We start from the raw sequence: 15,782 nt of genomic DNA on the forward strand, positions 1-15,782 counted from the left end.
TTTACTGCAGTTAGATCGATTACTATAGTGAATAATTGTAGGTGGTCCGTTTAATGTCAGTGGGATCATTTTGAAAATGCCCTACTGTGGTGCATGTGTTCTTGTGCATTTACTTTAATTTCTCAGTAAGTAGGGCACTGTTGTTGATAATATTGCCGTTTTAGATGTCATACATTGAGCTTTCACTCTGACGTAAATTGTTATTTGACTTTAGTGTCCCTTTAAATGGTCCAACTCATGAAAAGCTTGAGTTTAAATTTTTTTTCTGTCTGGCAAGCGAAAACTGCATTATTACATCGTTACAAAGTTATATATTTTTTTTCCCACACAAATTTTCTAAACACAGAAATACAATACAACCAAGTAGAAGAATAATACATTAAACTTTTGTTAAACGGAACTTGAAGGGACCAAGAAAATATGTTCCATTTAACGGGGGTTCTTCTTACTGAGAGATGAGCCAGGTTGCAGATTACAAGTACGAAACCAATCTTGTCAGAAGCACTTGTTCAATTTAAACAGCAGTTCTATTTAAGGGGTGTCCATTTACCGAAAGTCTACTGTATATTTTCTATATGGCCATAGGCAGTGGTTCTCAGTCATGGATGTGTCGGGGACCCTCTGCTGCGCAAAGGAGGGAGAGGGAGTACGTAGGTAAATTAAAACACAACAGGTGCCTTTTATTGCTACCAAAAACATCAAACTCATCACTTAATTTTGAACAGTTCATCATTACGTGGCACAGTCACTCTTTAATAAAAATGTGAATTAAGGTTTCGCGGATCGTAGAAATGGCTACAGGGTCCGTAGACCCCCATTTGAGAACCACTGGCCAAAGGTATTATACCATATTATGCTTACTAGCAGCACTGAAAAAAATTCTGAAGAATGGTAAAGGACGCAACCCGCATAGACGAAGAAAGAGGGGACAGGATACCCTGTTCCCTGCTTCTTTTGTTTATGTTGGCTCCGTCCTTAACCTTTCTTCAGCATGAACCAACTAGCCGAACAACACGTTCTTGTAAGAAAAAAAATTCCAATGCTAAAAGGTAACATTGAATATTGCACCAAGACATTGTAAACTGTGGCTTTGCTATGCTCAATAAAGGTATTATAATCCTGTAAGCTACAAGAAAACGTTCACATATTGATGTACGACTCTGTCGAAAAAGGTCGAGCCAAGTGTGAAAGCTTTAAAGGAGCTCTGACACAAAAGTTTTGCGCCTTGTTCCTTTTGTGTGGGTATAGGTAGCTTATGGCCCAATCATCACAGCTGGAAACTTCATTTGCACAAGTGCGCAATGGTTATTTATTTAGAGACGTTCTGAAAGCGTGCAGTCGAAGTTTCGGTTTTCAAATGACACCAAACTTGGCAGGAGCAGTTTTGGTAGCAAGGTAAACACAGCTGACCACACAAAACTGTGATGTGAAGGCGTGCGTAAAAGCATGTCTGGGCAGATGCTGCACCGACAGTACTCACACAAAGCTGCAGGCACAGCGGCAGAAATCATTGGCAGCACAAGCGCAAGGGGCAAGCCAGCAACCAGCCAACACAAACTCGTGATGTAGGTTTGTTTACACTCCTGTCGCGTTGATGCTGGCATCGCGAGGGGCTCCACATCTCAGTTGCACGTCATGCACAATAAAATTGGTTTTAAATATGTCCCAGGCTATATTTGCCCTTGATATTTCACAGATGCCGTGTATATCTCAAGATAAATCTATCTCAATGTATTGTCTCGCCTGTAGTGTCCGTGCCCCTTCACGATGTAAGAAAGAACTTCTCAAGTTGGTGTCCACTGGTTAATACAGGCTTTACTAGTGGCGTTTGTCCAGTTGTCGGTTTTCTTCTTCTCATAGCTGTTATTGTATCTTCTCCGCCTCACCACTTGGTAGAACTGTTTTGAATGTGTATGTTTTGGGGACGTGTAGTCGTGCAAGCTCAACGATGCCCAACTAGATCTGCAGGCAAATGAAGTTCACTAGCTCTGTAGCCATGGCCATTTTTCGAGAACCATAATCGTTGCCATAAGACTAATTCTACAGGAATGGCAACCGGTTTTTGTTAGCAAAAATCCTGTTTACTACTTATGCCGTGAAAACAATGCCCAAAATCCCGATGTTATTAGGGAGATAACACTACTCTGCGCAACCCTACTCTGAAGTCACGGCTGGGTGCCCTTGGGCTTAAGGTCACTCACAACTGGATGAAGGTGATGTCACCAAACCTTCAGCATATATAATGAGACTCTACAAACAAAATGTGTAAAAGAGTGGATATCTTCACTGCATTTTAGTTAAAATAGAAAATCGATATGCCAGTTAACGGGGCCGACTCATCGTCTGTCTATGTTCTGGGATCATTCTTCGGTTTTCTTGTTATTCGAAATATATTTCCATGATTCTACGTCGTATTCAGAGTCTTTTATTCTAAATACAGCTGAAAAATTCCCTGTGGAGGCAACAGAATCGTCCAATGAACAGCATTTTCTTGAGGGTCTCACTACGGGGTCATGAGCCATCTTCGCGAGCAAACCAATGCTTTGTCGCTAATGAAAATTATCGTGGCTCAGAAAAAAGACTAACTATGCAGGAAAGGGAGCGTTAGTGGTTACAGAATGCGCTGGATTACACAACTAGTCGGTAGTGACACCCCTATCTTTAAATTCTTGGCACGTTTCGGTCACCGGTGATGCACATTCTGTAGGCGTGGTAATAAATTAGTTAACCCGCCATAGTAACTTAATGGCTAGTGGAGGGAGGGTTGGAAATGGGTACTTCACTGCAGTGGTTATATTTCAATGGAGGCCAAATGCATAAGCGCTTGTGTATGAGAATCTTCATCTGTGTCATCCGACAGATTGGTGACATCAGCCAGTGGTAAATAAAATTTAAAATGTGATATACACGATAGCCCATTGTACAAAACGTGAGCTTGGGACACACCTGTAATAAAATATTCATGCAGGCCTTACAAGAAGATGCAGCATGTTTTCAAAGTTGTGCTTTAAACTGACACTTTTGCATCATATTGCATGTGTCATGGTTTATTCCCTTGTGAAAATCTAAAATTTGATGAAAACTAATCTGCCTGGAAAAATGCTCCGCGAGAATGTGAAGCGAAGCACAAACGAATATGATGGAATTTTCCAATATTCTTGCTCCCATACAGGAGCCTTTCTACAATTGTGTACTGATTAATAAAGTAAAATTTAAGGTTGTTTTGACTAGTACATGGCAAATGAAGTGTGACTCGTGTACATTGGATTAGAACTATTTCGTTTGATCCTTAAATTTTTTTTTTTGACCATCTGGTTTTATTAGAGTGAGTGAGTAAAAACTTTGTTGGCCGTGTCTGGCGGTATTGTGCGGAGTAAGGCTAAAGCACTGAAATTTTTTTATCTGAAGTCTATTCAATGTGATATAAAAACTTTTACTAAAGGACTGACATAACAAAAGTTAACTAAATAAGTGATTCAAATTGGTCATAAGAACTGTGAACTGATTTAATTCTTGGGCATAACAGACAACAGAGAACTAAATAAGTGCTTCAAAACTGGTCATGAGAACTCTGTAGCATTCTTGTTCTGCTGGAAGCTAATGTGCTTATGTGGGTGACAAGTAATTTTTGGTAGAATTATAATTTCTAGCTTTTACAGTGTTGGAGGGCCTGTGCCTGTTTTTTTATAGTTAATTTCAGGTTCTTGGTACTTAAGTTGATTGAAAATTGGAATAAAAAAGAAATGATGCCATTGTTGTTGCTTGCTTCAAATAAAACAATTCTGTAAAAACAGTGCAATACAAACACTGGCGGGTTTCTGAATAAGTAGCATTGGGAATCATTAACCAAGAATAGTTGCACCTTAATAATGTAATGTGTGTGACTGTGTTTGTAATTAATTGGGAAATGAAATCCTGAACATTTTCTCATGGCTATCTGAAATCATTTAGTTCGAAGATTTGTTTTTGCCTTGCACGAAAAGGGCTTCAAGTTAATTGATGAGCATTTCTTTAATTGCTTCAACGACCCTTTCGATTACTTTTTCGGGGCTGTAATTGGAGGCATTTGAGGTGTGATTTTCCAGCCTGTTAGTGTGGAACTGACGTTTGGCACTTAGCAAGTCGGAAGCTTTGGATTCTGATGAATTTTGTTTATAGGTAGCCTTCTGTTGCTGCATCCATAATATATGTAACGACTTGCTCGACTGTATTGCAGTGATAGCCTCGCCGACTTTGACTATCGCAAGCCACCTGATCGTCCAGGAGGCATTTCAAATGCCTCCCAGCGTGGCTGGGCGCAGTACAAAGCCAAGCACCCAGATGAATTCAAAAGCCCACTTCGGCCAGCTCGAGAAAATATGGACGTCAGAGACGAGGACCTCCGGCAAATGCAGGGTGAGTCTCCAGTTTTTTGCCTAGTCAGAAAGCTTTGACACAGGTTTTACGTGGTGAGAGTAAGATGTCGTTGGTTGCACTCCCAGCGCATTGCTGTGCTTCTCACATAGTAGTTCATGCAGTTTTAAGTTTTATTTCTGGCTCATGTGCAAAAAAGCAGATTTGTAAGAATTCTGCCAATGTTAAAACATGGTGTCATAAAAGGACAAGTGAAAAGAAGGGCCTCTACGGTGCCCTACATGCACAAACTGTAAAATATTAATTGATATGTGGGGTTTAACGTCCCAAAACCACCATATGATTATGCGAGACGCTGTAGTGTAGGGCTCCGGAAATTAAGACCACCTGGGGTTCTTTGACATGCACCCGAATCTGAGTACACGGGCCTGCAACATTTCCGGCTCTATCGGAAATGCAGCCGGGATTCGATCCCGCAACCTGCGGGTCAGCAGCTGAGTACCTTAGCCACTAGACCACCGTGGCGGGGCAAACTGTCAAATAGGTCGCGTGTTCTTTTGACACCCTAGAGCATTTCAAAGTAGAATCCACAGGCCCCTGCTCGAGGTTCCATGAGCAACTGATAAGTTTTTTCTGGTCCCACACTCGCAATATCACTTAGATGGCGAACCCAGGATGTGATCAATCTAAGAAACCTTCATTACTCCCATCCGATTGTCAATAAGCACATCTCACTGTTGAACAGAAGCGCGCGAGTTACGCAGTAAATCCTATCAGCAGCTTGCAGCCAGTCACACACCAGAATACAGGTTGCGTGGTTAAGCAAATACACGAGTCTAGGAGGCCTTATATTATCCCCATGCGCATTTCTTCAGTTTGAAAAATGGGTGCCAAAGATGAGGCAGTGGGCATGCTGCTGCCGTTTACAGCAACGTAGTTATCCTTATGAGCAGGCATTTTCTACACTAGCCTATCAAAATATAAGCACTTGGGCACGGCTGAATTCAACGGCTGAATTCAGTTGCCGACATGCGGCTCGCTCTCAGTGTGACTGAGCCTCGCATCAATTTGTGGGTGCAAGGAAAGTCATATCAGTTGCACGTCAAGGTATAAATTTTTATACTGCATCTTTGCTTTTGAAATCATTGCGCTTGACTGTAGAATGGACCTAATAAAAAAATGCTTGCACGAAAGCAACTGGGGGAGGGTGGATTCCTTGGTACTTGGGAGCTTGGCAGGGTTCCCTTGAATGAACATGGCTGAGAAACACTGCCAAAAAGGGTTGTTTTGATATCTTCAATGTCGATTCTGCATTTTTATTAAGAAAGAGCTTTTGACGACATTTGTTATTTTTTTTCATTGTCATGCAAGAACATTGCATGACAATGAACATTTTCATTGTCTGTTAAAGAGTGGAATGAATTGTCTGCCATGCAAGTGTGCTGTTAGAATGAAGAATTTTTTATGTCGTTTTTGTAACCCCCCTGCTGTAACGCCTTTGGGCAATGTGGGGTAACCTTTGAATAAAGAATAAAACAATCATGGTGATTATTTTTCTGTGGAACAAGATTGTTTATATCTTCACCTATGTGCGCTGACTGAAGCAGAACTGTAAGGCTTCAGGTGTGTGCTATATGGTTTGTGAAACTCGAGGATGGAAACCTTGATAAAATTAAGCTAGTCATAACAGTGCGATAGTGTTAAAAAACTTGTTTCGCAGAAATTCTGGTGTTTGCACCCGTGTCGCGAGTGAAAAATAGAAAAATGGGCAAATAAAGTAAATAATAATAATTTTCAGTTCCTGTGAGAATTGTACCCAGGCTTTCTGCATGGCAAAGAGATAGATGCTCTATCACAAGGCCTCATCATTGCTTAAAAATACTTTGTGAAAAAGCGCTATAAAAATGTCATACGCATTTAATATTGTGTGGCAGGATTGTAGAATCGCACCAAGCATCAAAACAAGTGCATTGTGCGATGTGTGGGTAGATCAAAGCTGCCCATTCGATACAAAGTGTGCAGCTTTGCAGATGTGTGTGGCACCTTACGGATCCATGATGGTGAGTGGGCTCTTAGCAACTGTACGCCCTGTAGGCGTTCTAGGATGGTTTCAAATGGCCACTTTTAGGCACAAATACGTTCCTCTCCCTGTTGCGCAGATAAAGATGATTGATACAGGGCCTGATTACGCTGGTGCATGCTACTTTTCAAGGTGAAGCTCGAGCATTTTCCAAGTTTTTGTAACGGTTCTTTGATGCAAGTGCAACATCGTTTTAGCATGGAGGTTCAAAATGTTGGAGCATACCTTGCCTGTTGCACTAAATCCTTGTCGTACTGTTCTCTTTTGTTTCTGGTTTAGTTTTATTTGAAGCCACATGCTTAAAATGTAAGTTGAACCTTTTACTGCAGAATGGGCAGAACTCTTGATTCAGTACAGTAGACTCTCAATAAACAGAAATCTGTTAAGCGGACCTACCGCTTAAACAAAACAAATGCCTCTGCTATGTTTGGTTCTCGGCTTGTATTCTACACCCTTGTTCATCTCTCAGTTGACGAAATTCCTGTTAAATGGAACATATTTTTCTGGTCCCTTCAGGTTGCGTTTACTGAGAGTCTATCGTATTTACTAGTAGTAGATCAGATGTAACCAAAGGTTTCGCTTACACCTGCTTGTAAATTCTTCTACAAATATCTGTTTAATCCATTTCATAGCATGCCTGAAGAGTCATTGTTGCTGAACTTCATCTTGTGTTTGCTTCTGGATTTTTCAAATAATTGCTGTCTCTTATTTTTTACTTTCACCTTTGATATTGGCTTCTTGAAGAACTTTAAAATTTGTTCCATCACGAGGACCGTCTTTAGCTTTGCCAACTATGAGCGAAAGCCGCTTCAGAGACACGTGCTCACTTTCATGGCTTGTCACTTCATTTCGTACCTTCGCCATCTTTGTTTTCTGGAGTATTGTGCTGAGCAGAGGGAACGCTTTAGAACGTCGATGTCAGTGCTTTTACTTGTTCAGCCCTGACCGGTGCTGTTGCCTTATGTATTGTTGTAGATTCCATGGGGAGAGGTGGCTACCCGGGACCCATGCAACCTTCTGTTGACCGTTTTGGCAGACCTGTGCTCCGGAAACTCATGACTGACCCAAGGTAAGAGCCAAGAATCATTTGCTACGAAAATCTGCTTCTTTCAAAAGGCTATTGTGCATATTTCTCGCCTCTTTATTTAAAAAATGATGAAGGCACTGAATTAAAACACAGCTATGAATGTGCCAGGTTCTGTGCTAATTTGGTACTGTCAGTTTAGTTTTAGTTTTATCAAAAGGCCCTGTGCACAGCATCAGTGTTTTTTAATAGTTTCTAGGAGGTAAGAGCACCCTGTTTTTTAAGGAAAGCACTGATAACAGCATTTGTATGTTAAATTTACAAAACATTCTTGACAATGGGTTTGTTTGGACCTATCTGTGTTAAAGCCACATGTTCTGCTATCATTTAGATAATAAGATATAAAAGCATAGTTTTGGACTTACCTCTAGTCTTCTACTGCCCTGATGTAATTAACACTGCTTCTGATAGGCATCATTATTTTTTGGTAATTGACCCCAGTTTAAGGAAGTATGTTAATATATGAGGACTCCTACATGTAAGTCTGAACCTCTTGGATGTTATCCATACTTGAGAGTAAATTAAATAAATTTATGAAGCTTTGACATTGGGCCTTGGTGGCAATGCATAATAGTAACAAATTTTAAGTGCGAGCCAAGATGCGAATGTAAGTGTACTTTCGACTAATGTGAAATCCTGAGCCCCCCCCCCCCCCCCCCATTCATTCTCTCGAGGTGAAGGATAATCCGACATTTGGAGGGGGGCCCTTGATAGTCATGGATCAAAATTCAAGATGGGCAGATTTTCTGCTAAAACTAAAGTATGCACACCTGTGCTGCTGTTACAATCTGTTAATAAATATGCATTTATTCAGTGTTTTTATTTGCCCTCGTTGGACAAATAAAAACAGAGAATTAAGCAATAAAGCAATGCAAATGGTAGGAGGGAAAAAGAGGCACATATTTCAAATCTGCCGAAGAAGTGAGGGGCACTTGCTCAGGATTTTACGGTGATCAATTATTTTGACCGTGGCATAAATGTATACATTGGTAATGCTCACACACTGTAACAAGATGCCATGTGCAAATATAATGTTTTGATCCTTGATGCAATGTAAAGCTATTGGCCAAATTTGCAATTTTTGCATTTATGTGTATGATAATCCTGGGAAAACCTCAATTTTAACCTCGCTGTCTCATCTGTGGTCGCTTGAACTTAGCTGTAGGATATGCCGTATAGTCTGTGAGTGATTTGAGGTGTGAAGAGAGAGATTGAACTTTATTTTTGTCCTTGCTGGGGTCAAGGAATGTGGGGACTGGGAGAGTAGCCCTACCAGAGCCCTCCTTTCTCAGGCGACGGCCAGACCTCGAGTCTTGGCGGCATCATCTATGGGGGTCTGAAGTAGCCAGGTACATGCAGTGCTAAGAGTGTCAGCACTGGTTGTTTCAGGTTTCGAAGTCACGTGGGCCAGTCGGGTAACAGTGACATGAGCCTTCAGCAACAGCAGCAGATGTACGAGATGCTGGCCGATCCTGACATGTTCCTGCAGCAAACGGATGAGCAGATGCGGGCAGGACGCCTCAACCCCGACTTGCATAGGGAGCTGAAAGCCGAGCTGGAGAAAATCTCCCAGTTTCGCAAGTCGCAGCCACAGTCGCCCATCGTGGTCAGTGCTGTTCTTTACTCCACGGGTGCATCTGCACACAACGGACCACTCGCTCCACGGGAGTAGGGGAATTTTTTTAAGAGGCTCGTTTATACGTCAGACGCAGACAGTTGGGCCAGGAAAAGCATAAAGGTCGTTAATTGTTGTCAGAACAGGATGTTAATATTGTACTAATTGGCACTTAAATGGAAATTAATTGAAGTGGACAGAAAGTCACCCCCTCCCATCAATGAAAAGAAAGATTTGTCCGTCTGCATAAATTTCTTTCGATTTACATCCCAATTAGTACACCACAGTTGAAGATAACTACTCACACTCTCTCTATTCACCCTGGCCTACTTGTCTGCTCTATTTGTTTGGTTGTCTTCGGAATGTGTTTTTAGGAAGAGAATGTAGCATCTTTAGTCTTTTTGAAGTCACATTGGCTGCCACATCATAATCTTCTTTTTGTTTCATTGGTGTACTTGACACAACAAAGAAATAGTGCTGCTGTTGGCATCCAGACCTAGCTCGAATGGCAGCTGGTGAACTGGATGAATCGATAGGCGTGACTCCCACTGAGAGTAATAAGAAACATGGACAACTTGCAATTTTGTTAACCATTACCTAGTCAGTGCTTACGTTGTGGCAAAACCTACCTTTTGTCCTCAATAATAATAGTAATATCTCAAGTTTTAGGTCCTAAAACCTTGATATAATCATATAACAATTAGGGATGCCATAGTGGAGGGCCCCATAATTTTGAATCGTCCTGTGTTTTTTTACATGGACCAAAATCGCCCAGCACACAGGCCTCTAGCATTTCCCCGGCATCGAAGTGGAACTGCCGTTGGCAGGATAGAACCCAGGACCTTTATGTCAGTGGCTGAGCACCGTAACCCCTGTGCCATCGCCACAGACATTTTATCCTCACTTATCTGTTCGTGCATGTTGCAACCTGGAAGTGTTGCAACATTCTCAGATGCTTCTTCCTCTGTGACTTAGATATCAGTTGCAGGCCGGCCTGTTATTATGCAGAGATTTTTGTAGGTAGCAAGAACTGTTCACTGTGTTCATCGATTCTTCATTAGTTATAGCAGTTGTGCTCAGTTATTGTTGTGGCACTTGCAAACTTTATCTGCACCATTGCTGCGGAATTTGATTGCTCATTTGATGTTGCTCGAGACCTCGGAAGCAATCATGACCTTGCTCTGTTGATTGATTGTTTGATTGATTGAAGATTGACGTGAGCTCCATGTTTTGTGCAGCCTCTTAATTGGCAAGGAGGACCTCCAGGACCAGGGTTCCCACCCTGGAACCAACTTTCATTCGGAGGTGTGAACAAAGGTATGACTAATTGTTTTGGTGAATATCACAAGCATCGACAACATAGTTCTGAAGCCTCTTGGTTCATTCAGTATGCAATTCACAGCTGTGTTGAGCTAGTTCTATTGCACTAGGGGATATCTACAAACTTTTTCTGTGAATGTTCACAGTGAAACTGCTCCATATTTTAATCTGGCTGGACCACCACTAAACTTGTGAAATGCAAGAGTCGTTTTTTTTATTAAGCATCTAGCACACAAGCCTAAAAGGTCTAAAGGTCTTGCATTCAGTAGAAAGGTAAAATGGCCAGTCCGAATGACCGTTGTCATTAGAGATTTTAACATTTAGAAAATTGGGATGTTTTGCAGAAAGTGGCAAAGATTGCTCTAGTGACATTAGGGACAAAATCACCTTTGTGCAGTTTATTACTGAAGTTTGCAACAACAATACCCCTGTCAGACTGACAAATTCAGTCATTTCACCGCGTCTTCACCCATTTATTTTCTTTTGTAGCAGGATTATCATTTGAGCGCGTTGCACCCGAAGTCAAATTATTGAATGGTGTACTTTATGAAGCTGATAACTTGTTGTTTGTGAGTTCAAGAAAAGCTTGTTTCTTATCTAATTTCAGCGATGCCCCCTCTGTCCGAGCCTGCTCCAGGTTTTGGGACTATTAGGGTTGACACTAAGATGCGCAAAGTTCAGTTTGTGGATGATGTCGCTGTGGTGCTCATGGATGGCAGTGAGACAAGACAGATCATGTTCAAGGGACCGCCAAAGCGTGTCTTTATTGATGACATGGTGAGCACACATTCTTTCCTTGGAATTTCATGGTGTTTAGGACATACTCTAATGAATAGCATGTTGTAGCAGTTGTAGCGTGTGTTACACTTGTGTTACTTTTGGCTTATTACTAAAGTACAATCAGCATAGAGCTTTTTTTACATTTTTGCTTTTAGAAAGTAGCACTTAAGAATCGTTACTATGGTACATTTTGCAATTACTGATGTATAATAAGAGAACAATGTATTTTAAAAGGTTATGAGTTCAAGCTTATTGGTAAAGCCCAACACATGCACGCGATTTTCGAGCGAGGACCGACAGAATTTGATATCGCGCAGGCTTATCTGTAGCAGTTGCTTGTCGGGTTGCACGTTTCTGGGAAACTAAATTAGATCGCCTGTCACTCAGAAGTGAGCGTGACAATGTCCGGCAACATAGTGGCACCTCTGATATCCGCTCCGGTAGCAATTCTCTCTTGGTGCTTGTTATCAATGTGTACTTCAAGAAATGCAAGATACAGACTACCTCCGTTATAGTTGCACCTCGTGTGAGAGTGAGTGGCCATATTTTGTACTAAGTCTTGTTATCAACAGTTTGGTTTGATGTTTCAGTGGTGGCTTGCTGCGATTGCAATAGTTTGCTGCAATATCGAATTGTCATGCAAAGTGCGTTGTAGCTGTCGTAGTGTACGCTTCTGGGCACCCTGTCGCAGTTTAACTAATGATCGCAAAAAAATAAGCTTGTGAAACACTTTTATGGCTTCCTTATGCCACACAAGTAAGTAATAAATTTCGCATCTTGTCATTGACCTACTCTTAAACTTATTGTCGCAATTTATAGACATGCACGGGATAGTTTGCAATGTAGCAACAATGACCCTTTCTCGCCGACTTGTGGTGGCTGCTGCGGGACGCGACAGCACGACGAAGCTAGTTTGTTGCTGTTGCTTGTAGCTGTCGCTTGAAAATTGTGTGCATGCAGTTGGGCCTTAAGGTTTTATTGATGGAAAAGAGGCAAAATGGCTATCCCGAATGACCACCAGTGCTTGGCCCCGTCTGTTTCTTTTTGTGTCCTAGCTTTTTCGCGCCGTGCCACATAGGTGAACACTGTATCTCGGGGAATACTATGACCTTGCAGAATTGTGGATAAAACTGGGCTTAAGTGGCACGGTGAAACCTCGTTAATATGTGCCTGCTTGGAATGCGGCACAACTATTAACTAAATGATAGCATGCAGTAATAGTCATGTTTAAACTTGTATGTGATATGGGCACTACCAGCTAAGGAACACTAATCGAAATGCCACTGTAGAAGTTCCTTAAACTACCATGCACTATGATGTCATTCCTTCTTCAATGCATATTAATTGCAGTGCTTTGGTAGTTTGAATTACTGATGCTTTGGTAGTTTGAATTACTGATGCAAATTGCATCACTGATATGTTAGCTGTGATCGTGTCATGCATGACTGCACGAGACTGAGATGGCACACTGAGATTGTGGAGGAAAAGTAAGCGTGCATGTTCGCTGATGTACACCTTTCAACTAATGAATTGAAAGGTGTACTAACACGTTTACCATGTCGGAGCCAATGGCAGGAAATTGATCAATGGACGTTGTTGCTGCTGTGGCTCTCGCTGCTTTCATTCTACTGCTACTAGTGTCGGCAGCGGCGCAGTAAAGCAGGGCAATGTTATGCACGGCAACAGTGATTTGAGGTGGTCCGCTTCTTGAGGCAGGTAACTTCAAGTGCGCTAACCTGATGCGGACCACTGAAACGTGATTTTATTTTAAAATAAGCCCTTCTTTGGCACAATAGTAACACTACGAAGTTTACGGACCGCTATTTCAACAATCAACAAAGACCTAATAGTTGCCTTTAGTGTCCCTTTAAGGAGTATGTGTGAAGGAAGTGGGTTTAAACTTTGTGCTGCAATTTTTGCGAGTTTAATGCGCTGTGCACAACTGAAAAACTTGGCTGAGCTCTTTACATTTCAGTCTTTTCCCTATGGAATATATTTTCTCACAATGCCTGAGGGTTGGTTCAGGGCCTCTTTAGTGAGTGCGTGCCATATACAGGGCTTGGTTATAATACACGCAACAGTAAAGAGATGAAAAATTTGTGAACACGGTGTGTTGCTGCAGGCGGCATTACTACAAGCGGATTTGTTTTCTTTCTGGGTGCAACTGTTATCAGTAGCGTGCGTGCGTGTGTGTGTGTGTGTCTGTGTGTGCGTGTGTGTACATGTTTCATACGAAAGGCAGTTGCATCTTTGAAGAAGACAAGTCTTAACAGCACGAAAAAACACACGGCAGACCAGAAAAAAAAACGGGACAAGCGCTGACTTCCAACTGAAGTTTTATTGACAAGAAGGCTATTAATTACATATACCCGAGTGAACAGAAAAAACTGTGAAAAAAATGACAGATGCAAAGATGTGTCTCTTTTCGCGCTGTCAACCTCGAGTATGCATGAACCAACTAGCCCAGTCAGCCAATTTGTTAAGAGAAGTTTTCTTGTAAAAATCTGGCTACAGTGAACCCCCCCCCCCCTTGTGTTCACAAATTTTACATCTATTGAAGCATAACATAATCCCCTAACTTCCGCCTTATATACGTAAAAGTAAAGTATAAATGCGTGAGTCTGCATGGAATCATTTGCTGCTGGATTGAAGAGAGCGTGGTTGTGGAACTGGTGTCTGACCGGCCTTGGGTGGTGGCTGTGGCTTTTGGGCTATTTCTAGATGGAAGACAGAAAGCTGTGCCTGTGTGCTTGTTACACCCCCTTTTCCTCCTGTGTGCATGGCCAAGGCAATTTCCTCTTGCGCTGTGTTGTGTTCTCTTTTTTTGCATCGTGGTAAGTGTTTAGCACAGACCTGCTTGATCTTGAGCGTTGCAGTGCTTTTCAGTAACGGTGATTATCTGTGCCAAGTGAGAGGAATTGCCATGTGAGCTAAATTCGATTTGAAGAAAAGCTTCTTGGCTGTGTAGAAACACCTAAACTCAAATGGCATATAGATATGGGGCAGCCTACATGTAAAATTTCATGGTTGAAAAAGAAAACCAGTCAATTCATCCTAAAAGCTCATAAAAGTTGCAATTTTTGGTGTGGAAACTAAAAGAAGAGTGGCACAACTGCTTGCCAGAACTGACCCTTGATGAAGATTGTTTATTTCCGGAGTTTTTGCTGGTTAGTCACTGCCTGCGACAGACTGCAGCACACTGCAATGTCAAAGTGGTGTGCTCAAACTTGCGCTAGCCTAATTGTTTACCACCGAGTGGACCCATTGTCTATGTAGGTGCCAAAGCAGCACTGACAAAATCAGACTATTGCCATGCCTTGCAGCTTCGCTGAGGTTTCGTCTGTTGTATGTGCCACCCCTTATTTTGAAATCCGCTGAAGGAAAAAGCTTTGAGCTGTCAGCATAAGAGGTCTTGAATATAGGAGAGCAAACAAGGTTCAAGTCTCAGCTTTCAATATCGTTGCTCAAAAGGTTGCCATCAACGAAGTTTTAAGTACTGTAGATTACTGCGTTGCGACTGGTGTGTTGTGTCAAGTGAACATGATGAAATTTCCAGGACATGTAGGGGTTTCTGTTTTCCTTTTTTACTTTGGCAGCTTTCTCTAATTGCTAAAAGCTATTCATCCATGACGCTATGTGCTTGTATAACAGATAGCAACCTGCATTACGCAGTAATGTCTAAAGATAAAGAGTTAGTGCTTTTTAGAGAGATCTTAGCAAAATAAAAATTGGAAGAATGGTAGTTCTCATAGAAATTTTCTGGCCACATTGTTAGCATTCTGTAATTATACATTGGTCTGTACTGATGTTTTTTTTTCTGAAGGGATAAAATTAGGAATGACAGGACTCGGCTGCTTGCGGGCAGCAGCTCACTTTGAAGCTATTGATGCATGATAGTTAAAACAGCATTCACAAGACCATGTTGGTGTTCGCGTGTTGAGCATCTGTATGCTCACATCCAAAAGCTGCTTCACTGAAAAGAATGTTTGAAGTTAAGGAAGGGCTTATCAACTGGAAGCTGTTGTATGGACATCTAATAGAAGCTTTGCGCTTTAAGCCAGTCTGAAGCAGAAAGTGCTAGTTGTTGTAGTTAATCTCGCATGTTCAATAGTGCTCTAGTTGTCAATATTCAGCAATAAATTTTGTTGCTGGTTGCCGGCCACAAAAGAGCACGTTAAACGCCTAAAATGTAGCCTTGACAGATAAATAATTAGCACATTTTTTTGTGCTTATGACAGAGTGTCTAGTTTTCTGGACAGACTTAACGAAAGGAACAGTATGAGAGCAATCTGACTAGAGCGGCAAAATCACTTTTTAAATTTGTAGAACTGAATGGTCTGATTCATGCCTTCTGTGTGTTGTTGCCATTCCCTAAAAGAAGGAGCTCCATGTCTTGCGATGTTGTTGCTGCTGTCATTAGATTGTTTAATTTAGTGAAATGGCCAGTTAATACACTTCTTTCAGCGTTTACACCATTCACAGCCTCTCACCTGGCACATGCATGCTGCTTTGCTGCACACCACTGCAAGCATTTCCACCTGCTTGTGCTT

At 41.7% G+C, this 15,782-nt stretch overlaps 1 protein-coding gene across 4 annotated transcripts in view; it reads left to right on the top strand.

Moving 5' to 3' along the window:
- LOC119179437 (uncharacterized) overlaps positions 1 to 15,782 on the top strand; it is a 53,136-nt gene that overhangs the window by 8,065 nt on the left and 29,289 nt on the right. For all 4 annotated transcript variants that reach the window (XM_037430507.2, XM_037430525.2, XM_075882088.1 and 1 more), the window contains 5 exons: positions 4,217 to 4,395; positions 7,409 to 7,502; positions 8,907 to 9,123; positions 10,371 to 10,449; positions 11,060 to 11,229. In XM_037430507.2, the coding sequence (XP_037286404.2) occupies positions 4,217 to 4,395; positions 7,409 to 7,502; positions 8,907 to 9,123; positions 10,371 to 10,449; positions 11,060 to 11,229 (739 nt within the window). The remainder of the gene's footprint in view (positions 1 to 4,216; positions 4,396 to 7,408; positions 7,503 to 8,906; positions 9,124 to 10,370; positions 10,450 to 11,059; positions 11,230 to 15,782) is intronic.

Source organism: Rhipicephalus microplus, chromosome 2, assembly GCF_043290135.1.
Source record: "Rhipicephalus microplus isolate Deutch F79 chromosome 2, USDA_Rmic, whole genome shotgun sequence".
Taxonomy (NCBI): domain Eukaryota; kingdom Metazoa; phylum Arthropoda; class Arachnida; order Ixodida; family Ixodidae; genus Rhipicephalus; species Rhipicephalus microplus.